The 27,474-nt window shown below is 39.3% G+C and overlaps 1 protein-coding gene and 1 long non-coding RNA gene across 2 annotated transcripts in view; one reads left to right on the forward strand and one right to left on the reverse strand.

Annotated features, from left to right (window-relative positions):
• The window catches only part of LOC128410680 (uncharacterized), a 28,790-nt gene extending 11,462 nt beyond the window's left edge, over positions 1-17,328 (reverse strand). The window contains exon 1 of the long non-coding RNA XR_008329574.1: positions 17,038-17,328. This is a non-coding gene — a long non-coding RNA (uncharacterized LOC128410680). The remainder of the gene's footprint in view (positions 1-17,037) is intronic.
• The window catches only part of TIAM2 (TIAM Rac1 associated GEF 2), a 121,430-nt gene that overhangs the window by 17,836 nt on the left and 76,120 nt on the right, over positions 1-27,474 (forward strand). Inside the window, exons 2-4 of the mRNA XM_053382230.1 lie at positions 4,161-4,278; positions 25,424-25,523; positions 26,104-27,297. Of these exons, the coding sequence (XP_053238205.1) occupies positions 26,110-27,297 (1,188 nt within the window). The 5' untranslated portion in view covers positions 4,161-4,278; positions 25,424-25,523; positions 26,104-26,109. The remainder of the gene's footprint in view (positions 1-4,160; positions 4,279-25,423; positions 25,524-26,103; positions 27,298-27,474) is intronic.

Below are 27,474 nucleotides of genomic sequence, written 5' to 3' on the forward strand. Positions count from 1 at the left end.
CCATGGGTTATGTAAATGGCTTGGTTAAACAGTAATCTCACTTGCTAACGTTAATCAGTTTTGGTTTCAGTTCAGACAACATGCAAAACTAGCTAACAGAAATTGGAAGGAAAAGCTTCTGAATGCCTCTTTGCAACTACATCGACAGAAAGGGGAGAATAGAGGACCCCAGCCATTGTTGCAGCTTGTTCTTTCCACACTAAACAATGGTATAGCATTATGTCTGAACATGACCAAAATGTAGTAGTCATTCCAGTGTGATCTCCTTTCTGCAGCATTCCAAGTGACTACAGCAGAAGGATTTGGATAATGTTTTGCTTATTGCATAGTTGGGGGCAGTAAATTACTGCCTCCCTGTGCAGGTACATCAATCATGTAGCAAACTTTTTAAAGCAGCTGCCTCTTGGTTCTTGCCTGGGTAGTCTCTTTTGACCTGGAGTCATCAAGTTCTGTTTCAAATATTGGGAACATATGCATCAGTGAGACTTCACCTTTGCATGTCCTTCAAGGGAATTAAGGCTCAGGTGTGGAATAATGGCATCACATTGCTACTGCATGCAATATATTACAACTTTGCTAGGAAATGATTTTATGATCATTTTCCCACACAAAGATAGCTTTGTGTAACTAAGATACAACATGAAACATCCCTTATGTGTAACAGGTGGGATAGTTGTGCTCCCTGAGCGATTTTGGTTTTTTAGGCTGCTATTTGTTGTGTCTCTTTCCTTAACTAATCACCCTGTTACCATGGAGTTGCTGTTTGCACCAGAAGTGGTCAGCATCTTGTCATGGAAAATCAGGCACTGCAATGTATATGTATTTTCATTGAACTCTATTGCTTTGGCAGCATAAACGTAGCTTTAAGCAGATGTAACTATTACTTATGCTTAATAAAAGTTACTTCATTGTGTGTTTCCCTTAGACATTCTAACCATAACTTCTTATTGGTGTTGTTCCAGGTCTGTTAATTGGATTTCTGCTAATAAATTTTACACATTCTTCATTTATAGCTCGCCAGCAATTTTAATTGAAATCAGTTTCTTTTCTGGTTGCATTTGAAGACAAGAATTCCAATGTTGTAATGTCCTGTTTTGTACAATGCTGTAATGGTTGGAATCCTGGGTATTTGATCAGCTTCCACTATGAAACAAGGTTGTTTTGCTTTTGAGGAAGTGTCCAACACAAATGCAAACAGTCTTGTTATAATAGCTGGGAACAAATAATCTCTTTCAAATCTTATTGCTCATGCTTCCTTTTGGGTGTGATTTCCAGTTTGGTGTTGATATATGCTAATTCTGTTTTGCCTTGTATTATTGAGACAGGAGTTCTACTTCTTAATGAAATTGTGGGTAATTTGTTTTTGAATCCTTCTGGAATAGATACTGGGTCCAAAGCACGGAAATTAATTGTTCACATTGAAAATTAGATTTGATTCTCCATGTGTTACCCTTTTGAGCTTAGTATATTTCAAGAACCTTCCTCATAAATGCTTAATAGATAGAATCTTTGATTGGTTCAGCACCAAGTAAGAACTTTGACTGGCAAAATACTTGTAGAACCTCAATCATTCAACAAGGGATGAGCTAGGATTGAGAGTTCATGGCTCACTAAGAACAGAAGCTGTTCCTACTCTATATAGACAGCAAGGCTGTATTACTTGGCCCTAGTCCAAGACCTGAAGAGCTTTAGGATGCTTTTTAAGGAGCTGGCCCCAACCTGTCCCTCATCTGAAAAAGCTTCCTATGAAGCACAGCTATTCCATGTGAGAAACAGAAAAGCAGTGATGCAGTGTTTATGATATTTATGTGGAAATTGTATTTTTCAGTTGAGTATTGAATGGTATGAGTGCCCATATGCCTATTTACAGGAAGGAACAGTTAGCTCAGTTGGTTACAGCATGGAGCTGATAATGACAAGGTCGCAGGTTCGATCCCCAGAGGACCACCTGCATATTTATGCATTGCAGAAGGTTGGACTAGAAGACCCTCGGAGTCACTTCCAACTCTACAAATCTAGGAGTCTACTGAGCTCTGCCCTGCCGCAGCCAACCCCACCCTTTCCATCCAGTGGGGTGTGTTTGTATAGAGAGGGTGCATGTGCTGCATGCTTGCAAGACAGTATTCTTTTGTTTCCACCCAGCATGGGTTCACAAGTCACCCCTTGTACTGTCTTACTGAATAAGGAAGTCTTCACTTTGATGCAAGGCGTTAATAATTCTGTGAGCAATATACCTTGTGATACCCATGCTCTTGGGCTATCTCAGAGCTAGTTTAATCTTTTATCCTGAAAAATAATAGCAGCTTCTGGGAAGCTTTTATTTTGATGTCTGGATAGCCAAGTGATGTTCAACATCTAAGTGATGTTGGAATACATGCTTTCTTCCCCTAGGCAACTTTATAATGAAAGAAAGAGCACATTTATTTCATCCATGATTTTTTTGTACCATAGTAGTCTTATACATCCCCAGAGTTCTCTTTGATGGCAGACAGGCAGTGGTCAGGTGCCTCTGCTGTTACCGTGTGATGCCTTTTAACAACAATGGTCTGTGATAATTATCTCTATTAAGTAACCTCCAAAAGCAAATTTTTAAATGTCCTCATAATAGTTTGTGCTTCACTCCCTCCAGGAATTTGAAAGAAACTTTTCATTTTAAAATAGACCTACTCTTCTTTCACTCTAGAACTGTTGCAAAAAATAAATATCTAGTACAACAAGGTACTAAATTCTGGGAAGAAGAAGCTGAAAAGCAGGCTTGTTAATTTCAGTTTCATATGAAATGCATCCAGAAATATTGCATGTTTTTCCAACTGGAAAGCGACTTGGTTGGTAGGAATGAAAAACGCCATTTAGCTGTTTAAAGATTTATCATTTAAGCTGCTTTATTTAGATAGTGAAGCAAAGTGGTGATGTCTTCAGTTTAGTTATTACAAACAAGGTGATGGAGAAGAAGACCAGAGGGAGCTGGTTGCCTTCTAGGAAAGAGCAATGATGATAGTTTTGAGAACTGAGTTATGGGCACACTGTCCATGTAAAGTGTGAGCAGGTCGTGTATGTCCAGCACAGTGTGGAGGCTTAAACTGAATTTGAGTTTTCTTTCTGTATATCCTGCCACTGCATATGGGAGTATCCTGAAAAGGACTTAAGGCCTTTCCCTCTCTTTATAAAGATTTGGTAAATGTTGCCATTCCTGGACTATCCAGCTCAAGCACACTGAAGGAAGTAAGCAGCATATTGTTGTATGGAGTGAAGTAGTCCAAGTTGCACTTTCAGACTGTCACTATTTTGGGTTGGGATTCATTTACATATTGGCAAATCCATGTTGCACAATTATAGTTGATTGGAAGCTCTTGCACAACAAATCTTCCACAGAAGATCAAGTCTTTTTCCCATTAGAAAAATGATGGGGAAATGTTCTGGAAAGAGTGAGATAACATTTGCTTTAATGCAACCCCCCACCCAAACAAATGGGAATGAATGCTCATTAAATAGCCAATATTGTCTGATCTCCCTGCAAACCAATCAGGATGAATGCTCAATAAACAGATTGTCTGGAAGTGACCTCTGTCCTTGGTGGATAAGAAGGGGCATGAGTGAAATAAAGAACATTCTTCTGTATTAATGTCTTGCTTTGACCACTAGTGCTGAATTAAGAACATGTAATTTAGGCCCTTACTTGCAGTCACATAGATGCTTCACTGGCTCTGTGTTTCATTCCTGGGGATACAATTACCTTTAGGAAATTGCATGCAAACAATTTGTTATCAAAGAATCAGCCACTGGTTTTACATCTTTAATAATAAGCCACTTTATATCATGAAAACACCACAAGAGTTTTTGTTGTAGAAGGGCAGAATCCAAAATTGCCCATCTTCATATCACCTAAACTGGGAAACCCAGATGTGTATCAAGAACTGAGTATCTCTAGAATTGATTGCCTCTAGAATAAAAGGCAAAAATGATATCCATGGGGGAATTAATGGTCATTAGAAGAACTGTCTAGCATGATTACCTTTTATTCTATAGGGAAGGCACACCCAAGTTGTCTGGTTTACTAGTGTATGTGTTAGGTCTTTGGAAATGTACCCAAACATCTGCAGGTATTGGAAAGTATTTCTAATTTTATTCTAAATCTATGTTCAAATTTTTTTATCTTTCAGAAGATTTGGTGAAGCGACCGAGGCATGTCAATGTGCTCAACGTACTAACATGTCTCAATGTTGCTGATTCAGGAAACGGTGGAAGAAAAGAGGAGAACCATAAAGCAAAATCACCAAGGTTAGTTTGTTTTGTTAAATTTACAAAGAAATTGTGGAAAAGTGGCAGCCAACATTCATTTATGTCTTGAACTAAATTTTATGTAAAGCCCCAGTTATTGCCTGACTGGGAAGTTTGCAGGCCTACTGTTTAACTGCTTTTGATAATTTGGAATGTTCACCTAAGAATAGATGCATTATTCATTGAATTCCACATTCCCATGAACAAATACAAATACAGGTGAAAGAAGATTCCCCCCCCCTTATGTGACAGTGTGCTGCTCTAGCCTAGATAAAAAAAATTGTGGACTTTGGAAGCTTTTGTTTCCATCTTTGCTTAACCACAGGTTGTATTCCCCCCCCCCCCCCCGAATTGGCAAACTGTTATTATTGTTAACTATGATTTCAAGCTTGCTTGTTTAAAGCAGACCATAGTTAACAATAATAACAGTTTGTTGGCTCAGATGACATGACAAGTTGTGGTAAAATAGAAGTGGAAGTGGAAACAAAAGGAGAGGGGGGTGTGGGTAAGCTCAAGAATCACCTAGGCTCATTCATGTCGTGCTAAAGTATGATTTCCCGTAATGTCTGAATGTAGCCATTCTGTTTAGCTTTAATTATTTGCAAATATAATAGGCCTAAAGAGTAAGCAAGCTGTGAAATGGAGCCCTAATTACTAATTATTTTGTGTGATTATTTCATGATGATATAATATTAAGAAATATCATTTTCTGTTGGACAAAGTAATATTTCCAAGTTTGGTCATTGCTTACTTTTTTATTTGGGTTCCAGACCTGTTGTGTCAGCAGGCAAACCTGAACATTAATCTAATTAGAAGGATTCCAAGATGTGAATAAAGCCTGAAAGTACTATCTATTCACACTTTACAAAAAAGTAATAATTGACCAGTGAAGTATTGGAAGGCATTTGATTGTTTATTAAATTTCCCTTATGTGTGGTTATTGCTGCAGGGAACCTACATCACAAAGAATTAGGCAGAATTAATTGATGGTGCTAAAGCCAGTTTAACCTTTACCTTTACCCTAATAATTGTGTCATTCCACTGGATTCTAAAGTAATAATGTTTATACTAATTGTCTGATTAGAGCCCTGGCATGCCCAAGTCCTGTCCAGAATAATTTCTTTCATGTTGTCTTGTCTGCAAAATTGTTACAGCTTTCCATGGGAAGAACTACCTGATGATATTAATACTTTTGTTTATTAATATTTGTGTTATTTGCTATTTGCTATATTTCTCTATTCCCCTTTGTGCTGTTTTGCTTATTATTATTTTTTAACTTTTGCCATTCCAAGGGTGTGTGTTGGGTAGCAATTAACAAGTAGATAAACCCAAGGATATGAAGTATACAATAAAACCTGGTTGATCTATTTATTTAAAACATTAAGCTTGTTTCCTTGTGAAGTCAGTCATTGTCCCAGTTCAAACAACATGGTCATGCCATCTTTGTCAAAACAAAAATTTTTTTCCTTCCAGTAGCACCTTAAAGACCAACTAAGTTAGTTCTTGGTATGAGCTTTCGTGTGCATGCACACTTCTTCAGATACACTTGAAACAGAAGTTGCCAGATCCCTCTATATAGTGAGAAGGTGGGGAGGGGTATTACTCAGAAGGGTGGTGGGAATGGGTGATTGGCAGATAGCTGTGATGAGCCTGTTGACAACTCTTAACGACTGCAATAGGTCTTACAGGAAAAAGCAAGGGGTGAGAAGGTGAAAAATGGCTTTGTCATGTATAATGAGATAAGAATCCAATGTCTTAGTTCAGACCAGGTCTCTCCATGGTTTTAAGTTTGGTAATGCCATCATTGGTGACTGTAACCTTAAAGGATCATGGGCTTGCATTACTTTCTTACATGCTGATTCCTTCATCCCTTTCCTAGTTTCTTCAAAGCATGATCTCTGAATTGGCAAACCATGGTTTGAGCAAAGGAAGGAAGGAAGGGAAAATTGGCAAGAATGATGAAGCAGCATCAGATTAACGCAACTCGTGTTCACAACTGCCAGAAAATGGTTTGGCTGTGATCTCTTGAGTCTGACCACAATTAAATAAGTGAAAATACAGTGATTATCACATTGATTTTCACACATTTAGTAACATTTACACAAGTGGTAATTTTAATAGGAATATGGTCTTTATCTTTTGCCTCTAATGAATTGCGTTTGCTTTATTTGTCAAAGTTTTACTTTCTCCACAGGATTATGTCAGCTTTCCTTGCCAAATTTTGAATTTGCACAGTTGGCTGTCAGGATTTGATTGGCATTGGTTTACTTTAAATTTAAAACTCCATTAGAAGCAGGCGTGGAGGCAGAGAGAGGAAATATTTTGTATATTGTTATTTTTACTGGCCTTTGAATGGCAATGGCTAAGGTTTTCAGAAAAGCCCAAAGAAATGAAAAGTTTAGTAGAAATGCCTAGTGTAGCCCAAACTTAAAGAATATCCCATTCAGTATGCAGAGACGTTTTTTAAATATTTCCATTTCATAATAGTATGATTTCCTCTAGACAAACACCTAGGCAGTGTGTAAATGAGCATACTATTAGTACTAAATAAACAACACAGGGGAAAAAGAAGCTTTATAAGCAGCAAGTCAAGGTAGGGGTATTTCCCAACACAGATATGCATTCTTTTTGCTTGCCCTTTCTATTTAAAGGTGAGGCTTTTTGGAAACAAAGATTGTGTGTAAGTGTATGTTGCTTAAAATAACATTTTGGCCCGTGCTATATAGAAATGTTGTTTTCTATCTATTTGCATTGGTTTTAAGCCATAAAACAACTGTACTTCCTAATAGCATTTCTATGCAACTGTATTCTTTATTTTAAACTTTACATGCGTTTGAATGCATGTGAATACCCCAAAACTGAGTTACAACAATCTGATATGAGAAGTTTTGACAATGAGCTGGACAATGAAATGGTTTACATGTACCAGTAACTTTAAGTCAAACCATGGTTTAGTGTATTGTGGGTTCTTGGAGATGAAATTGCAACCACTGTGCTCCTTTCCTAGTCTTCAGTCTACTGTGAGCTAAGCCATGGTTTGCTTTGGTCATTTGAACCCAGGCTCATGGCTTGTCTTCTTCCAAACTACTCTTGGGTTTACAGCTCAAGACTTGCCTGGAGGAGACAAACCGCAAGCTTGGGTTCCAACAGCCATGCTGAAGCAAATCATGGCTTAGCTCACAGCAGCAGGAGGACCAGGGAAAGAGTGAAATGGTGGCAATCTCTCCTCCAGGGACCTGTGAATTTGTGCTGTTTGACAGGTTGGTTTAGCATTGTATGCAAACCAGCTCTGTGTTGAAGCATGTAAGCCTTCCAAACTGAACCTTATTGTGATTCCCTGTTCTGGGCCTGTAATCCATGCTTTTTCAATAATTCATATTCCTATATGTGAAGAGGTTCACTATACCTAGTGCCTGAATACATCCAGTCCAACCCATCTTCTTGTACCTCTTCTTCAGTAGGACACATTTTTATATTTTAAGAGAATATGAACAATATTTTCAATTGTTCTTCACCAGTTTTGTAATATTGATAGAGACTGAAAAGCAAAACTTCAATTCTGTTTTTAACATCTCATGACATTATATTTATAAGATGTAACATACAGGTAATGTTCATTGAATGAGGGGAAAGTCCATGTACGTTTATAGTTTGTTGGCCCACAGGAGCTTGTAATACCTTGTTTAGCTTTTAGGAATCAGTTAGTTTTATATTTCTCACAATAACTGTTTGCTTTTGCTAGGCACGACCCTTAGCAAATAAATGCCTGAATTTAGACACTGAACTGCTCCCTTTTTTGCAGGTGCTTTGTTTCTTCAGACTACTAAGTTCTAAAGAATCTTTGAGATGTGTGTGTGAGAGAGACAGACAGACAGACAGACAGACAGCCCATCTGGCTATTTAGCAATCACAAGATTTAAGTGTCCTGAGCTCTCATATGGATCAGAGATAATCATCTGTCTTGTAAAAGGCAGGATAAACTGGGGCTGAAATCCTAAGAGCTAGATCATGGTAAATGAAATGCTGTATCACCATCCAGCTAGTGTATGTGTGTAAGCACGCGCACCCACACCCATATATGCATGTATGTCTTGCTGGGGACCTAGAGAGTTGTGGCACATGACCTTTTCATTTGCTGGGTGTGTGATTGCCAGATATGGTACTCCATAGCCAGTACACAAGCTAACCAGCTTCAAACTGTAGCAGCACAAGCTGATTAAGTTAAGATGGGCTAATCATACAAAGTCTGAGTTGCTCCTGTGCCCTAATAACCATAATGAGAAAAACATGGTGGGTGGGAGGTTAGGCGAAAGGTTGAGTTGCAAATATTCTATTTAGAATCACTGCAGGACACATAATTTCCTATGGGGAAACTGGATTTTGCTGGAGTGGGGTTAGTGAGGGGATGCATGGGGAAGAGAAGAGCTTTTTCTTATTGAAGGGAACTAGGGGTCACAATAGGCATAGCTGTCAACTTTTCCCTTTTCTTGCAAGGAATCCTATTCAGAATAAGGGAATTTCCCTTTAAAAAAGGGAAAAGTTGACAGCTATGACAATAGGTGGAGTTCAATAATGTGGGTTCCTTCTCCATCTTCCTTCCTTGCAAAAATACAAAGTACACTTAAGCAATGTAGTAGAACTACTACCTTGTTCCTGCCATACCATCAGTTCCTCTAATCCAGTACTGGCTCCACTGACTGGCATGATTCTCCGAGGTCTCGGGCTCAGGGCTGTATGCAGCCCTGCTGCCTGGGCATCTGAATGTGAAACATGCTTACCACAGACTTGTGGCTTCTGTCTTATACCTTCAAAGATGAACAGGCATACCACTCTCTAAAGCAAAATGCATTAAGTGGCTAGAGAGACTATAGTCCTCCTTACTGCAGACATTTGGCCTCCAGCATTGAAAGTTGAAGGTGGGCTTGGGCGATGGAGAAGTGACAGAGCTTGTGCATCCCTGCTGTCTCTCCAAGGATTCTAGTTGAGAGTGCCTGCTTTAATGTGGTAGACTTCTGGTTTAAGGAGCTGGTGTGGGGATATGCCTCATATTTGGAACTCATCTTGTGATTTATTCCTGCATTACAGATATTGAGAGTGCTTTAGATTTAGAAATGTGACACTTAGTTTTTATTGTCTGAAAACTTTTACGTCCCTTCAAAATAGGTTGCACAGACTTGATGAGAACCAAGTTTGACTTCTTATGCCATGGAGGCTGCCTTAATGGACCTTCCTACCCCTCTTGCAACAGTCATCGGATTTCCTTATACCATAAAAAAGAGCCAAGAGGGCATGCAGTTGATATGAACTCTTTCCTTTATCATGGGAATCTTACATTTCTAGCCATCTGTGACTCTGTAAACAGGAAACATGCAGTGAGGTTACTGAGTTAGAAATGAAAATGTGCCTCATGGATCATTTTAATGAGTGGTTGCAATTTACAGGTTCTTCCCCCCATTTTCATCACCACCTTCCTGCCTTAAAGCTTGTCTTCTGAATATTAATAGAACAATGTTGTGAAATATGAACCTTTGTTAACAGGAAAAAGGGCACAAAACTGTTAGACAAAAGTGCTGGATAATATTCAGTCTCAAACAGATGAGCAGATAAAGCTTAGCATGCTGTTTTCTTCTTTCCTGTTTCCTATATGTCAGAAGATGTGCTTTTGGCTGTTTCCTCTGAATAGGCTCAGTGGACTTAAGCCTGAATTCATAGCAACTTTGGGGAGCCTTTGCATATTCTTATTGTGATGGTTCAGTAGAAATGGTATAAACAACAGAAGTTTCTCCTTTGGATGTGTTTTGCATGCCTTTGGGGAAATGGCATGTTCTATAGGTTCACTTCACTTTAATTTTGGAAACTTTTTGAAAGCCTTTTCCACAGGGGCTTTAAGTATATAAAGCTGTGTGCTTCGATGTACACAATCAGAAAGCTGCCCAGTTCTGCCCTCTCCTCTCACTATACTCTCTGAAAAGCCTTTCCTGAAAGATGGGGGTCTCACAAAAGGAATGTGGAATGGGTTTGGCAGTGGGGAGCAGGAGGAACTGGTGAAAATTGGCTTTAGGCAGCTCCACATTTTTCACAATTCTAAATTGCGAACTATAACTATTATTGATATTTTGTAGAGTTCCTGCTCTGCTACACCTCTTAACTTGCTCCTTCTGCTCAAGGCGATGACTGTTAATGCACAATAAGTGACTGTCCTGCTCCTGCCCTCTTTTATTACACTGATTGTCAAGTGGTGTTTCCATAGGATGAACTTTCACCAAAGGACAAAGTGCCTTTCAAGTAGTCTGTGCCTTTTTATAAAAGAGGGTGTTGTCAAACACAGTTCCTACTGATGATGTTGCAACAGGAGGGCTTGACCAAGACTGCAATTGCCCTCTTTCCTTTTCTTCATGTTTGCAGTAAAGATTTATTCTCATGAATGCAGAGTAAACAATGACATTGATTCGTAAATGGAGGTAGCTTGGTAAAAACAATGGGTGTAGATTTCTCTTAAACATAACCTTGAGGTAGAATTGGATATTTTATTAACTAGTGAATTGTTTTGTTAGTACTAGTCTAAGGCTGAGCCAGAATGAAATAACCCCCCCCCCTCTGACGCTGCCAAAAAACCCCAGGTCATCCCCATGTGAAAAGGACACTGCCAACCCCAATTTTGGCTATCTTGTGAGAAGGAAAATATTTGCTTTCACCACATTGCTATATGGGATGTAATTGTTCTGCTTTTGACGAGAGGGGATTTGTTCCATGGTCACTTCATTGTACTGGGATCCAAACAGTATGATACCAGCATCTGGTGGTATAGATACTGGAAGTGTGGTGCAGTGTACCAGTTCAAACACAACCACAGAGCTGAAGTGGCTCTATTCAAGATTAGGCAGAAGAAACGAAACTTAAAACAAATGGAAGCTAAGTCAAGGAAGAAATGAGAATAGAAACGCCCTGTTGGGAGTTGTTGCACTAGCAAAGGCCAGACAGAGACTGGGGGGGGAGGGCGGGTTCTATGCTAGTTCAGCCTGACCCCTTCCAGGTCATCATCTGGGCTACAAAATGCAGTTAGTGCCTCCTACACCTGAAGAGATCCTTCTTAAAAGTTTCTTCGCAGCCAGGTGTACACTCTAATTCTGTATCGCACAGCACACCTTAGGTCCTGGGAGCTGGGATACACATGAAGGGAGAGGGTCTGTATCCATGGTGTGGTGTACATTAATGTTGCAACCCCAAGCACATTTACTAGAGAGTAAGCCCCTCTGACTTCTGAGTTAGCATGTCCAGGGTTATGCAGTAACACAGTTCCAGGAATTTGGAAGGCTGTACATTAAAATGTTCACAGATGGAACGGAAATTATTGGGCATTCAAAAATGGTTAAAATAATAAATCAGGATGAGAGAACTTAAAACATCTGGCTTAAAATGAGTATAGTTTCTAGATAATCATTCTGACCTAAATAGATGGTTGAATTAAGGCCAGTCCAGAAGTTACATGGAAAGGCTTCTACGTGAACTTGTTCTGATTGTGAATTACGTCCAGTGCTTGACAACAGTTTTATGAACTGATTAATGATCTGTGTTCTGTAGGCGTGGGTTTCTGCTTTTCCTGGCCAGTAGTACTGTTAGCATTCTACAAGTGCTGCATTCCTAGAAAATTAGGAAAGGGTTCCAAAAGGAAATGATTGAGCAGCAAACTAAACAAAGTAAGAGCTAATATTCCTTTTTGAAAACTGAATCAGAAGTTATTTCTGTAAAATACCAGTCTCTTTGCTTTTTAGTGTGTCCATGAGACTTCTTCATATCAAGCATGAATTGAATCACCTAGCCACCACATAATTACTCGTTTTGTACAATTGTGACATGTGTCAGAAGCCACCCTGTGAACCAACTCCCATTATATAAGTTAGGTAGTTATGATATGCATGAGCTGGTCAAGGGATTTCCTAATAATCTAGGTTTGTTAAGAGTGGCCCTCATATTTCTCAGTTCCTTCAAAACCTGCTAGGCTGACACATCTGCTGCTGTTGCAAGGCAACCTCTGGTTCCCTGCCACATTACTATTAGTATTGTTATTAATTTATCTAGGGTTGTATCCAGTGCTCCATGAGCAGAGGAACTCCTCCCTCCCCGCACCCCAAAGTGTTCCCCTACCTTCCAGAGGTGCTTTTGAGGGTGGGTGGCTGCATGGGAGAGGCAAGGAGGGTTGAAACTCTGTCCAACAAGTGGAAGTCTCTTGTGCTGATGGAGCAGGAATGTTCGATTACTGCCCTAAAATTATCTCCTGCCTTTTCTCACAAAGGAGCCTAGAGGCACAAGCACAAGGTGATAAAATTACAGCTTTAAAATAAAAACGTATTTAAACATTTAATAACATCTACAAATATTTAAAAGCACCGAGAGCATCTAAAAATGTGCCAAACAGCTACGTATAATTTCAAGGTCATCAATAAAAGTTATCTTTCAGTATTCAAATGCCTGGGTGTACAGGAATGTTTTAAAGTTTTTCCTAAAAGTTAATAATGGGGGAAACAGATGCACCTCACCAGAAAAGCATTCCATAGACATGGAATTGCCACCAAGAGGGCCAGCTGGGTAGATCCCAGCAGTAGCAGCACCAATAGGCACCTCCCTGCTTATCTTAGAACCTAATATGGTTGTTCCTCAGGAGGAGTTATTTCAGGTACCGGGGTCCTAAGCCATTTAGGGCTTTGTACACTAGAGCTTACAATGCAGGTGGTGCTGTGGTCTAAACCACAGAGCCTACGGCTTGCTGATCAGAAGGTTGGCGGTTCAAATCCCCACAATGTGGCGAGCTCCCGTTGTTTGGTCCCTGCTCCTGCCAACCTAGCAGTTCGAAAGCACGTCAAAGTGCAAGTAGATAAATAGGTACCGCTCCGGCGGGAAGGTAAACAGTGTTTCCATGCACTGCTCTGGTTCGCCAGAAGCGGCTTAGTCATGCTGGCCACATGACCTGGTAGCTGTCTGCAGACAAACGCCGGCTCCCTTGGCCTATAGAGCGAGATGAGCGCCGCTACCCCAGAGTCGGTCACGACTGGACCTAATGGTCAGGGATCCCTTTACACTAGAGCTAACACATGGACTTGTGTCACCTGTGCTGCCACTGCCTGTTTTATCACCCAGAGCTCATCAGAAAACCAATAGTTATACCTAAAGCTTTAATGCTTTTGAAGAGCACATTTTTTGTTTTCATTATTTTTAACTGCTTCTGAAGCAGGACTGATTTTATTGACACATGGCCAACCAGTCAGTATTATGCAAATCCAGGATCAACACCAAGTGGGGAGAAAGGACCCCACTTAACCTGGGGGATAACACAGTATACAGGAATCAGAAATGTGAGTGTTCTACCAATCAGTGTCTAGATGCAACCCTTGTTATGGGATCCTCTCAAGGGATCGCTCTGGGTGGCTGTTTCCCTCCTCAGCCACTGTGGAATAATGCACAGCTTTAAAGACAGCATTATTCTGACTCCCAGATGCTCAGGATTAACAACAGGCGCTTGGCTATCTGAGCACATTTAGCAGAAAGAAAGCTATATTATGCAGTGCCAGTTAGGAACTGCAGTTCTTTTGGGGCACTAACTAGGAAATGTCTGACCATTTTAATCATTTGTATACATTATTTTCCCTGTGTGTATTCGATCAGCTGGTCTTGTGAGCTTGGTACCACGAAACGTGATGTTTCAAATATTAAAGTTAAGCAAGGTTGTATCTCCACCTACAGAAATCTTTCAAATGTGTTTGCAGGTGACTAGAATGCTGGATGCCCACAAGTCAGATGTCAGCTTCTCCACAACATGTGTGGACTATTAAAAGCAGGGTTCACGGGGAAGTAACAATAGCTCTACATCCCAATCATAACAGCTGCATTTTAAATATACTTTCAATATATTTTAGTGATTACTGTCATTGAGGCAAATGTTGTCTAGAAGTGGGAATGAACATTCTATTATGGTATTAGTTTGGCTCAGCACACCAGGTCCCATTTCATTTTTTAGAAAGTGTATAGTTTGCTGTTTGTTCATACTATTCTATTGGCAAAACATCTCCCCCCTCAAAAAAAAGTTATCTTGCACATAATTGACTGAAATCTGTCCTCTTCTCACTTTAGCATAGCAATGCAAGTAAGTGTATTTTAGAAATACAGTCTAAGATTGTTATAATGTTGCCTATATTTTTTGCTCTGTTGTAGAACATTTATAGGGGAGAAGTAAATAATCTAGATTATCTGTCAGATTGATAATTAACCATTTGTTCTGTAGAGACTGGCTTGCTTTTTCTCTATGTGGTGTGTGTTCCACATAAAATTTCAGCAACTTTTTTTTAAAAAATAACAAAGCATTTATTTGTGGCTTCCAAAACCAATGGAATAAGACAGCACTGGATTCTGGCAACAGTTAGAATAAATCATATTACATCTTTGTTCTATCATCATAAATCTGGGATCTCCAATTACTATTTGCAGGAGAAGTGGCCATGCAAGGTTGTATTAGAATGGCAGAAACTGCTTCTGATCCCTGATAAGATGCAGGCCATTGTGAGGAAGCTGGATGACTTTTCTGAGTGAGCTGTTTTGTTACATGTGTTTGCTGCTTATCTAGATCTTTTCATGCTGTTCTGGTATATGTGTTATCTTGCAAAATGATTGAATAAAGAGGAAAAGGATTACCACATTACAGGATAATTTCTTAATAAGATAATTTTTAGTTTTAAACGTTATCTCCTCACCTTTATGTCCTCAAATAGCACCCTTGGCAGCAAATAGAAGCCAGGCAAGGGGATTCTCAGTAGTATCAGGGATTGCTTTTTCTTCAAAAGTGCCAGTTTAAAAACACTGTTTTAAAAGCATGACTAGCTTTTAAACAACTGCATATTACTTCCATGTTCATTTGTGAATCCACTTTATTCTGCTTTCATTGTAGCTTCTCCTGCCTCAAATGCTGCAAGCTCCTCAGGGCAGGAACCCTGTGCAATCAACACTAATGGCCCTCAACTAACAATTGCAATGATTAGCAATATTGCAACACACTTGCAATTTCTCTGCAGTGCAGAGTTTCAGACTACAAACGGTGTTTTAAACAAAAACTAGAGAAACATGTAAGAGTTGCTTCCATTCAGTTTTTCTTCCTGTCTATTTTACTTGCATGATTACAATGGGTTCACATGGTAATGTTCTCCTTGATTAGCATGATGGGCTGTAAAAGAGTAAAAGAACCTGTGTGTGTGTGTGTGTGTGTGTGTGTGTGTGTGTGTGTCCCGCTTCCCAACAAACCATGAGTAGAAAGAGTCCCTTGAGACTTGGCGAGTAAGTCAGGCTATTAAGAACCTGTCATTTCAAACAAAGGCACCTCCAACAAGCAAAATGGCTGAGAGTTATTAGATGCCTTGGCAGATGTTGAACTTGTCTGTGTCATTAATTTTGCCTTGGGCAGCTTTTCTTGTAGCAGCAAATTCCAATACATCATTCAGCTTGTGATGTGCAAATGCAAATAGACACACTTTTATTTTACATGTTATGTTTTTGAGATCATTTTATTTGAAATTGTAATGCCATATTTCCTCCCTGGATAAAGCTAAGCTAGCCAAATACATATCCCCTATGTATTTTTATGTAAACAAATGGCAATGGCAATCTGATAAGCCAACAAACTAGATTAGGGCTTCTTGTAAGATAACATAAGACGATTTGCTATGAGTAGTTATTGTGGAGTTGAGAAGCAAAAAACTGGAATGTCAAAGATATTCTTTCAATTTTCACGTTACATTGGACCCAAGTTAAAACCAGGGAAATGCCTGAAATTCTTTACAGCCTGATTCCCGATAAGAGAAATCCACTTTAAAAGTTCTGCAGCTAAACGGGCTGAGCTAAGTATATTTGATTGATGAGAGGAAATTAGAACAACACGAAAGAATATAGGTATAGTGATTACAATACAATTAAACACCAGAGGTCAGGATGTCTATTAGTGCAAGCAGAGCTAAATACAGGTGCCCTGTTGCATCCAGAAATAGCAAAAATGGGTAAAAATGATTGACAATAAAAGAGGTAGAGAAACTGAAATCTCATGGGAAAATAATAAATGGAAATCACCTGAAGAAATCAAAACAAAAATTCACAGGTTGAACATAAAGGATAGGAACCCCTTATGCAGTCCTTAATTCACATTGCTATTATATCATTTAACGGTCTGGTGCTGTATGAGAGAGAGAAACAGAAAGAGAGAAAGAGAAAGAGGGAGGGAGAATGTCATACAGGTCCTCCCCTCCTGATTGCCACCCTTAATCTTGGTCAAAAACCAGGGTTTTGTTTTTTAAAAAATGAAGTTTTCCTGAAATATAATGACTATTACTGACTGCTTGAAAGTACAGTAGTCGGGTATTGCCTTGTACACAGCTCAACACACATACAAGAGAAGGAGTATGGAAAGAAGTGGTAACACACCAATATAAATCAGGATAGCCATATTGCCCAATCAACTACTCTCAAGCATAAGAAATAAGATCCCAGATGATGTAGAAGCGTTCTAGGTCCTCCATCCCTCTGGAGACCCAAAGTTTATGTGTTATTTTTTTTCTGTAATAGCCAAAGTCCATAGGTTTTCATACCCAAAAGACAAATGCTGATTTTTAAAATAAAAGTTTTGCATGGCAGGGCTAATGAAATCCTATCTGCAGTTAGCACCCCTATCAAAAGTTCTGTTTTCTAAAATTGGTTGAAAAGATGAGTCATATTATTCCACCTTACCCCTTTTGTAGCTTACTTGCGGTAATAGAGAGCGGTAAGAGCAGCTTGGCAGTTCTGTGCTGGTTTTGACAGCTTCAGCTTCAGAAGGACTATTGCAATCTGCGTTGTATGATTATCTGTGTAGGATGAATTATTGTAACAATTACAAGGCAACTTTTTCCACCCTGTAAGGCTCAATCTAGTGGTACAGTCTTGTTCTACAGTATTTTGCATTTCTTGGGTGGGCTGGTGGGGAGTACAAAAAAATTCAGAAATCACTAAAAGTGTCCACATAGGAAGCTAAAATAGCTCTTCAATCCTTTATCAACAGCATATATTGGAGAAGCAATTATAACCTGTTACAATGCATCACTGAGTCCAAGGAGTTTTTAAAAAGTTGTGAGGTCTAAAAACCAACCATCAGTTTATCTTGCTGCATCATTTCTTAATGCATTGTATTATTTTGATAGGACTATGAAACTTTGGATTACTGCTGCACTCTGAAATAAGGAGCTTTCATTGTTGTTAATGTTACTGAGGGTTAAAGTAATTGAGGGCTATTGATGGTTACGGCTGAATTTTTAACATTCTAAAATAAAAGCAAGAATCTGTCAAGTTTGACTATGCCTAATACTATGCTGCACGATAACTTTAAGGACTTTATATAAGAAATATAGCATTCCATCTGTGGTTTGGGAAGTTGCTTGTTTATCTAGGCGAACTATATTAAAAAGAAGTTAAAGTTATGCATTATTAATTAATATATAGATATATATTTTAAAGACACTGAAGTCCTACCTTTTAAGCAAGCAAACCTTTATTCAGCAAGCCTTTTAGTAGCTTTCCTATGGCACTTTGGTGGTAATTCAGGAATGCAGGGTCAAACAACAGCCTAGTCATAGAGTATTCCCTGAAGGCTTAGAGGCATTATGGCAGGCTGTCCAGGCTAATCATTTCAAGCGGCCCATGGAAAACCACTTTCTGGTTAAGTCTGCATCATCCTGTTCCACCAATGGAAAAAATTGAACATGAGGAGGGTGTGTAGCTCGCAGACAAAAATATATCCAGTGTAGCACAGAATCTGTTTTTAGCCCATAACTGCTGAACATTTTGGAGACTTAGACACAGTTTCCTGGCTTACCAGAAGCAGAAAATAAAGGGAGAGTCTGTGTGTATGTATGCTAAACGGTTCTGTGACACGTTTGGAGAAACGGACTAGAGGAGAAGCTCTGGGCAGCAGAGATTGGGGTAAGGAATCTAGTGGGACACACAGTCTGTTCAATAAGAAAAGAAGTTGTGAAGGGGGGACTGGGCAGAGTGGTTCTGTTTGTGATTCTTGGCTTTGAAGTTTTGCTTTCCTTTCCAAACAGATTAAGAGGGACACATTTCCCTTTCAGCAGTCTTATGAGTGACTTTGCTGAACGAGCTAGTGGTTGCCGTTGTTTAAACCTTTGAGTTAGCTGCTATTCAAATTGTCTTACAGTTTGAATAGTAAAAGATTTATTTTCTTACAGAGAAAGATTTCTGCAGTAGAGCTTTTATCCTGCCTGCATACACTATGACTAATCTGTAAATAACTCTTGCTTGCTCTCTTGGTTGTTTTCCCCTGAAATTTACAGTGCATAAATGCATTGCTTAACTGTCTGAAAATTTACTTTATTGTTATTCTGTATTACTTATATATTAGATGAACACTTCAGGTCTGAACTTGCTCCAATATTGAATTAAGTAACTTTTAAAAAACCAACAAAGTACAGATGCTTCCTTCTCCCCTCCCTCCCCACCCACCCCCTGGCTACGATGGATCTTTAGGCTATTGCATAGCTTTTCAGATGGAATGTTATTCATATGCCACACAATACAACCAGTCTAATGATACCTTTGCAGTTCCAAATGATAAGTATCTGGCAGCTGCTGTTGGAATCGACATGCTACAATAGATGGAGCCTTGGTGTGATCCAACAAGACATATTTTATGTGTTTATGAAAGAAAAATGCTACTGAAAAAGAGGAAGTGTCTTTATTAAGAGTGCTGATCATTATTTCCACTAGAAGGGAATTGCCAAGTTGATATGCTTCCCTTGGTGTAACTGGCATCCTATTCTAAGCCACTTACTTTGAAATAATTGGCTTTAGTGGCATTTGGCATTTTGTTCCAGCTTTATTTAAAACTAGTTTATTGGTTACAGGATAGCTGCGAATGGTCCCAGAGTAAGCTTTTTGTGCAAAATCAAGAAGGACTTCCTGCAGCAATAAGAGCGCCAGTGGTTTATCTCAGTTCAGTGGCTGCTCTGGACCAGCACTGGCATTCAAGGCCACATCAGCAGTGATGCAGCAATGAGTGACACCACTGAAGTGTCAGGCAGAAGCATTGGCTTTGGCAGAGGAAGTAGTTGATGGGCTGGGAAAGGATGTGGCCAGAAATACTTAAGCACCCTAGGTAGGGAAATGAGAGAGCCTGTGACTAGGAGCTGCAGTATGTCACATGAGCCTGTGGCCATTTAATTCAGCTAAAGGAAGGTGAGGCTGTGTCTTCTAGCAGAAAACCAGTGCAGGAAAAGAGCCTGAAGGAGTAGGCACTTTTGTTTCTAGTCCTAAAAGTAGCCTTCTATGTTGGTAGAGTTTGCTGTTGGGGCAAGTTGGTCTCCATCCAAATACCCAAGGCAATTGGAGGATGTTCATTAGGCATGAGTGGGAACCATGATTCAGGGCTTTGCAGCAGATGGTGGCTGTGCAGCTATATGATAAGACCAGAATGAAAATGCACAAAACCCCAGTGTGCACACAGGCATAATGGAAACAGTGTCATAGTTGGATGGGTTTTGCACTTTTTAGAGGAAGGTGGATCTTTATAGTTGGGATTGCCTCACACTATTATCATTTCTACAGTACACTCTGCTGTACAGCATACTTAATCCATCCATCTATTTGCCTACCTTATGGAATAAACTAAGGCAGTAGGTACCGTTATCAGGATACCAGATGTACAGTGATTTGGGGCTTAGTCTCCCACATCCAAACCCAACAGTCTATCCACTGCATCACTCTATTAATCCCAGTGACATGATATGGCATGATTGAGGTCTTCACTTTCTTTTTGTTAGATCGAATCTTATGCACTATTAATGTTCAGACCTATAGACTAATTTGTGTTCATGTGATAACTTCCTTCTAATTCTAAACTGCAATGACTTACTTGTTTACAATTAGTACTGTTGGTATGTGCTAATTTGACAAACCTACATTGGAACTGATGGCTGACCACAAAGTGTAATGCACTGGTGTGTCATTTCCATTATATCCTTTTCTACATCCCAAATTGAGAGGGTGCAGCGGAGACAGTAGGCAACAGCTGCACGTCATGTGAGTAATCATGCTGAATCTTGATTATACCCAGAGGACCATTTCCAGGAAGACTGCATAGTAAAGTTGTTTCCACATGATTTTAGTCTTATCTTAAAGTAGTGCAAGGAGTGGTGATTTGAATTTGTGTTACTTACTGTGACTACAGAATCAGAAGGTCATTGCTATTAAGGAATAATTAACCTGGAAGATAAGGATGTGATTTTGCACATGTACTAAAATAAAGCGAGATAAGTGCCGCAACCCCAGAGTTGTTTGCGGCTGAACTTAATGGTCAGGGGTTCCTTTACCTTTACCTTACTAAAATAAAGTAGGCCACATTTAATCTTCAAAATAGAACATGTGTACAAGAAGTGTCTACAATTGCACTCTGCAATGTGCCTTTTTTCTTTCTTTATTTTTGAGATTGCTGTTCATAATTTTTAGGCTGCTGATTTGTGGAACGTATGTAGATTCTTTGGTTTCAAATTTGGTGAGAGACCGTTCTATAATGGTGTCAAAGTGGCATTACAGCTAGAATACATAAATCATGCTTCCAGTTGGAGTAAGTGAACCCTTTAAGACTAAATAGGAATATAAAAATCATAATCATTTGTATTTGTGTGGCTGCTCATTCCTTGAGTTTCTTGGTATATAATTTAAAATAGTAAATCTGCCAAGAATATCATAGTAGCATTAATTGGGGTGGGTGGGCATAGGAGTATTGCTAAGATTGTAGAAATCAAAAGCTCTGCTTTTGGTTTGCAGTAGCATGTGACTAAGATGCCTGGTTTTCAAAAATGCAGTAAATTATGCCAGGAAGTCTTTTGTGAAAGAGCTGAAAACTGTTATGCACACATCTCCACTCAGTTGCTTGATATATAAAAAAGTCACGTGTGGCCTTGGCAAAAGGCGCATGAATGTAATAATAATGTAAGTGGTTTTGTCCTCTTACATTTGCAGTTTTACTTTTAATACAAAGTGCTCAACTTGACAAGGAAATATACTATATCCTTGTGTGGGTATCCAATAACATAATTTCCTATTGAATATCCTGCTAATGCAAACATTGTGATCATACGTGTGCATGAGTTATTGACATAGGATTGTGATGACAGAAAAGCTGTTGTGAACATAGGGAAGAGCCCATCTAGTTCAGCATCATTTCTCACAATGGCCAACCAGATGCTTATGGGAAGCATGCAAGCAGGGCATGGGCACAATAGCACCCTCCTTGCTTGTGATCCCCACCAGTTGGCATTCAAGACCCACCCTATTTCTGTGGCTGAGATTTGTTTTAACTATTTTACTCCTGAATTTTAGATTGTTGTAACCCACCCAGGGACTGTGGACAAATTGTGGGTAATAATAATTATAAGAATACCACCTCTGATACTGGAGGTCTTGCACATCCATCGTGGCCAGTAGCCATTGACAGCTATATCCTCCATTAATCTGTCTTAACTCCCTTTTGAAGCCGCCCAAGTTGGTGGCCATCCGTTTATCTTGTGGTAGGGAATTTAAGTGTGGGAAGAACTTTATTTGGCTGTCCTGAAACTTTCCACATTCAGCTTTTTTGGTTGACTCAGGGTTCTAGTATTATGAAAGAGAGAAAAACCTCTCTCTATCCACTTTCCCCACAATTATTATTATTAGTATTATCGTCACATATTTATTTATACCCTTCCTTTTTTCATGGTGGCTTACAAATAAAAACAAGGTGAATAACTTTATACAGTACATCCTTATCATGTCCTGCTTTACTTGCCTATTTCTAAACTAAAACACTTCAAATATTACAGCCTTTCCTCACGGAGGAGTTGTTCTAGCCTCATGATCATTTTGGCTGCCACACTCTACTGATTTGCAAGAGCTAGGTTTACGCCATTTTATTTCACATCACAGCAGTGTAGTAAAATAACATCAACTTTGTAGGAGGAATAGGTGGATGTGTTTGTCTCGCCATGGAAAAACCCATTGACTGAAATTAACTATATGGTCATTGGCCTTTAAGAAGCCAGCAACCTTTTTTTTGTGGGGTGTGTGTGTGTGTGTGCACTATATTTTTCTTATAAAATAGCCTCCCCTTACATTTCCTCTGTCATCCCCCCCCCAATGCATTATAAAATTCAAGGTCTGGTTACACACTTCCATTTTGTTATTTATTCTAAACATGATCCATTTGTATGATGTCAAGATCCCCTAGACCTTGAATCCATTTGTTTGAATTATGTGATGTTATGTGATAGTTGTGAAGACTTGTTGGCTAACAAAAAAAGAAACCAATTGCTTGTGAATATTCAGGTGCTTTGAATGGTCCTACCCGGGACATCCCCCCCCAATAAAGCTGAATCTGCTGCGTGGCAGAACCCTTGAAATGACCATCAACTAGATGGTTACTGGGTTGTGTCTGGGATAAAGAACTGGTGACAATAAACAGAATTCACTGACTTTATTAGGACCTAAGAACCACAAGAATGAGCCTCAGCAAGCCTTAGCTTATGCTGCCCACCCTCCAGCTGTGTTGCAAGGAGGTATTCAAGAGATTTCATTTCTATTTTAGGTCATCCATAGCTTGTTGTGTTGTTCAAACTCAAACAAAATAAATTCAGACTTAACTGCTGTATAGTGTGTTGAAGCTAGCCAACTTCAGGCCAAGTTTATGAATCTAGATTATTTCAATTTAACCATAATGAAGTTAACCACAGTTTAGATTTTGGATGACGCACTGAACCATGGTTAATCTAAAATGGAAATGAAAACTTCTGATCTCACATTTGTGGCTCACTGGAGGAAGAAAGGGGAGTCGAGGAGAGTGCAAGCCTCACAACTGCAGCTCAGTCATGAAGAGATGTAGCGTGCAGAAATTTCCATTCAGATAGGAATGGGAGAGCCCGTTGCTTGAAAGCCTGGAGAGCTACTGCTAGTTAGTGTAGGTAGTACTAAGCTAAATGGACAATGGTCCAACTCATTATAAGATAGAGATAAAGATAAAGGAATGCCTCTGTGGCAAATCTAGCCACAGTGAGACAGCCTAGCGTATGAATAAAGTGAACAAGTTATAAATGATCATGCGTTTATTACCAAGTGTAATCAGGACTGAAACACATAGTTTTAAGTGCTGGCAAGCTCTTGTGTTTGCTTTCTGCTGTTAGGAAGTTGCCTTACATGATAAGAAATAGTGCTCCATGACAGTACTTTTCACATGCAGTGCTTGTAGCCTTAACTGTTCATTGTGCTGAGTGTCAGCTCGTTTTGCATACCTGCCTTTGATAGATGTATTTATTAACCATCTTCATTGTATTGGTGTACAATGGAGGTTGTATCAGTGGCTTAAGTTTGAAGAATTGATGCTGTTATACTGAGGTCTATAACAGCAGCTTGCTTGCCACTTGCCCTGTTAAAAGGGATTATTCTGTGAGTGCACAATCATGGTAGAGACCAGATGGTCTTTGACTGATTCTTCTGACAAATTGGGCTTCATGTCCTCTTATAAATAGAAATAGTCTTCTGAAAGTTGCCTTGTGAATGTAGTTTATGTTCTTGTAACTTAGGTTCTGAATATAAATGCTCTCATTGGTGACTCCTCTGTGTTCATTGGTCAGTAGTCCCCTGGAGATTTCCATTTACACGATAACAAGGGGCATGCGAAATTTATGTGGTGTTTTCCTTCCAATCATCACTGTTGTTTTGTCTGTATCTTAGCATTGTGCTGTGCCTGTTACCCAAAACGTGCTTTATGTTGGTGACATTTATACATTGAAGCAATTAGTACTTACAAAGGAGGGGGTGTCATAAATATTTTTTTAAAGGTATTTTTGTTGGTGTAATAAGATTGAGTCACAGCACTTTGTATCAGAGTTGTACAGCTAATTTTCTGTTAGTGAAAATGTTCATGACTTTGTATACATTGATATTGTAGGGTATAATCTGGAAAGTCATTGTCATTTGTTCGCTGAGCTTCCAATGTGGCTTCTTTGTGTCAGTGCTATAGTAAGGCTTCATTAACTTGTAGATTAGTGATTTATCTGTTTGAACAACAAGTTTGTGTAATATTATTATTTTTTTGTAAGTTTGACAAACATTACACACATTACAATAAAATGTCTTCTTTGTTTTTTGGAAAGCGTAAATCTCTATTCACCTTTAGGGCACATGTTCTTAAAATACTTAGGGCTCTACAAACATAGATTCTAGAATGTACATTAGATAGCTGAAAGTTATAAAAAGAAATAAGTCTCTTGTGTGCTTTAGAAATACAAACCTTATAGCAACGTTCTACGATGCTGATCTATTTACTTTGAAATTCAGCTTTCTGTCTGCTCTCTGAATAAGTTTCTATCAGAGTCAGTTTCTCAAAAGCTGCTTTTGTCCCTTGGTGTGTGCAATGCCTAGTGCTTTCCTTTTGTTGTTGTTACTTTTCTGGCAGATCAACCTTAAAATACAAACAGAGTTTGCCAGCTGGTAGGATGAGTGAATTACCCAGTGGCCTTTTACCTCTGGGTCACAGCTGGAATTCAGATGGGATTGTGGATCGAGAACAACAAAAGCCCCACAGAGATTTATCAAACTATAATTTGAGATCCAGCTATTAAACATAAAACTTTGAATCATACTACAGCATCTCACTTGATGGTAATTTTAATTGTAATATTCTGCCTTGGGATACTTGGGCCTGGTTCAGATGTAATGCCTAGCATGGTTTGGCAGTATATGAATGTGTCCAAGTAAACTCAAAATTTCAGGCAGATGTAGTTTGCCCACAAACCCACTTTAGACCATGGTTTGTAATCCTTGGATGTGGGCAAGTTTGCACTAACCATAGCTTGCCTGGCTCCACTGAAGCTGCAAACTGATTTGCTAAGACCCTGAAATTAAGGGAAGGAATATGAGCATAGAAGGAGCACATGAGCACAAGCCGTGGTTTTTGTGTTAGCATAAGTTATTTGAAATAATTACTGCTACGTTAATGGTGTCTAAAAAAGCATTTTATAAAACATTAAATACAATATGAAGATGTGTGTATTAACTTGACTGAGACCTTACCCAACTTCTTGTTTTACAGGGATTCATGTGGAATTATGTGGGAAGCTTGGTGACCAGCTATCAAGATAATGCCAAGGACACAGACTGGTTATTCCATCTACATTTGAGTGATTCTTCAGGTTTGTCTGATACAAAAGTTTTCATTTTGAACCAGGAAGTGCTGTGCAGAATGAAAAATGAAAGCAGCCCAGCAGATCTGAACTTTGGTTTGCTGAGAATCTATAAATTCAAGCCATGACATGGGTGCAGCACAATCTTTAAGTTACATTCAAACTATCTGTACTTTCTGGAAACAGTTGAAGACATTTTTGTTCCAACAAGCTTTTCCAGCTGGATAAATGGGTCTTTACCATGAATGTCCACTTGTTAGGGTTTTTGTCTTGTTTTAAATGTATTTGTTATTGTTTTTGTGTTTTTAACTGTTTTATTTATATGCAAATTGCCTTGGGATGGTATTTTAGAAGGTGGTTAATAAATTAATAATGATGATAATAATTTATAAGGTAGCTTCCAGGATAATTCCTATGCAAACTAAATGTGCAAACAACAACAACATCCCTTGTTTTGTCCCCATAAAAAAATCCAGATTAGTGAAATTTTCTTATAAGTAAATATTTTTAGAAGTTTAAAAGTAAGACTGAAAGTTTACTTTGTTAGAGTGTTTTAATAACCACAGCTGTTCATACTCTCTTGATTTAGTGAAAAATGGGGAATTCAGAAAGCCAGTACAGCCTTCAGGGAACAAAAAACCATACTAATTCTACACCCAGTGCCAAGCAAAAGCCCTGTTCTCTGAAAATTCGCAGTATCCATGCTAAAGATGAGAAGTCCTCTTCCACGCAGGGATGGAATCACAGCACCAGTGGCACAAACTACAAATCTCGAGCAATAACCAGAAGTTGCCTTTCTCATTTCAAGAATACTCAGCCTTATTCCTCTAGACTTGGTGACACAGTAGTGAAAGTTTCAAAGGGTAGCAGCCATGCCAAACATAGGACGCACAACTTGGGAAGCTACAGTCAAGGGAGCAATAATGCAGTTTTGCCTGAGAAATTGCACTACATTGACTTTGAAGCTACCAGCAACCATGTCGCTTCCAGGGAATGTAATGGGCATTTCTTAAATTGCTATGGGAAGAAAGAAAGCCCACCATCGGATGACAGAATGAGTCCAAAAGTCCTCATTAAGACATTGGGAAAGTTGGATGGGTGTTTGAGGGTTGAATTTCACAACAGCAGCAGCAACAGCACAGTCTCCAGAGAGGATTCCAGTGGACCAGTTCAACTCTTGCGGTACTCGCCTACTTTAGAGTCTGAAAAGAATAATGTGCTTGAAGTGAAGGAAACATGTGGCACAGACTATGTTGGAAGTCACCGTCTGTCAGCCACTGATTCAAGGCTTAGATCCAGTAAAGGGAGCTCTATTAGCTCAGAGTCTTCGTGGTATGATGCTCCGTGGGGAAATAATGGAGACATGAATGAACTGGATGGGTCATACTTGTCCAGGAGCACCCTTGATACAAGTATCCAAGTTGAATTTCCCCAGAATGACTGCAAGAAACCATTGAACCAAAGTTCGTCTCTCTCTTCCCTCCGTGATTTATATAGGGATTCAAATCTAAGAAGCTCCCAAACCTCTGATATTGGGCTCTCTGCAGATTATATCAATGCTCATCATGCTGGTTTAAGCAACCGTGTTTCATTTACCTCAGCCATAGACGTTCCGTCTAAGGTAGAGCACAGGGGACCTCCGCAGTACTCTTCCTACACTCTGCCCTGCAGAAAATCTGCAACCCTTAATGAAGACGCAGCAAAGAAGGAAACACTGAAAAGCCGTATGCGCAGAATCAGTGATTGGACAGGAAGCCTGTCAAGAAAGAAGAGGAAACTACAGGTATGTGGAGTTTCAGCCAAAATTTCTTTCAAAAGTACAAATCGTAGCCCCTTTCCCATTAATGCATATGACAACTTGGTTTGTTGCCAAGTCTTTTTGTTCAGAAGTGTGTGTGTGTGTGTGTGTGTGTGTGTGTGTGTGTGTGTGTAAATGATAGCATTTTCTCTTCAAAATAAC

Source organism: Podarcis raffonei, chromosome 3 (genome assembly GCF_027172205.1).
Source record: "Podarcis raffonei isolate rPodRaf1 chromosome 3, rPodRaf1.pri, whole genome shotgun sequence".
In the NCBI taxonomy this organism is placed as follows: domain Eukaryota; kingdom Metazoa; phylum Chordata; class Lepidosauria; order Squamata; family Lacertidae; genus Podarcis; species Podarcis raffonei.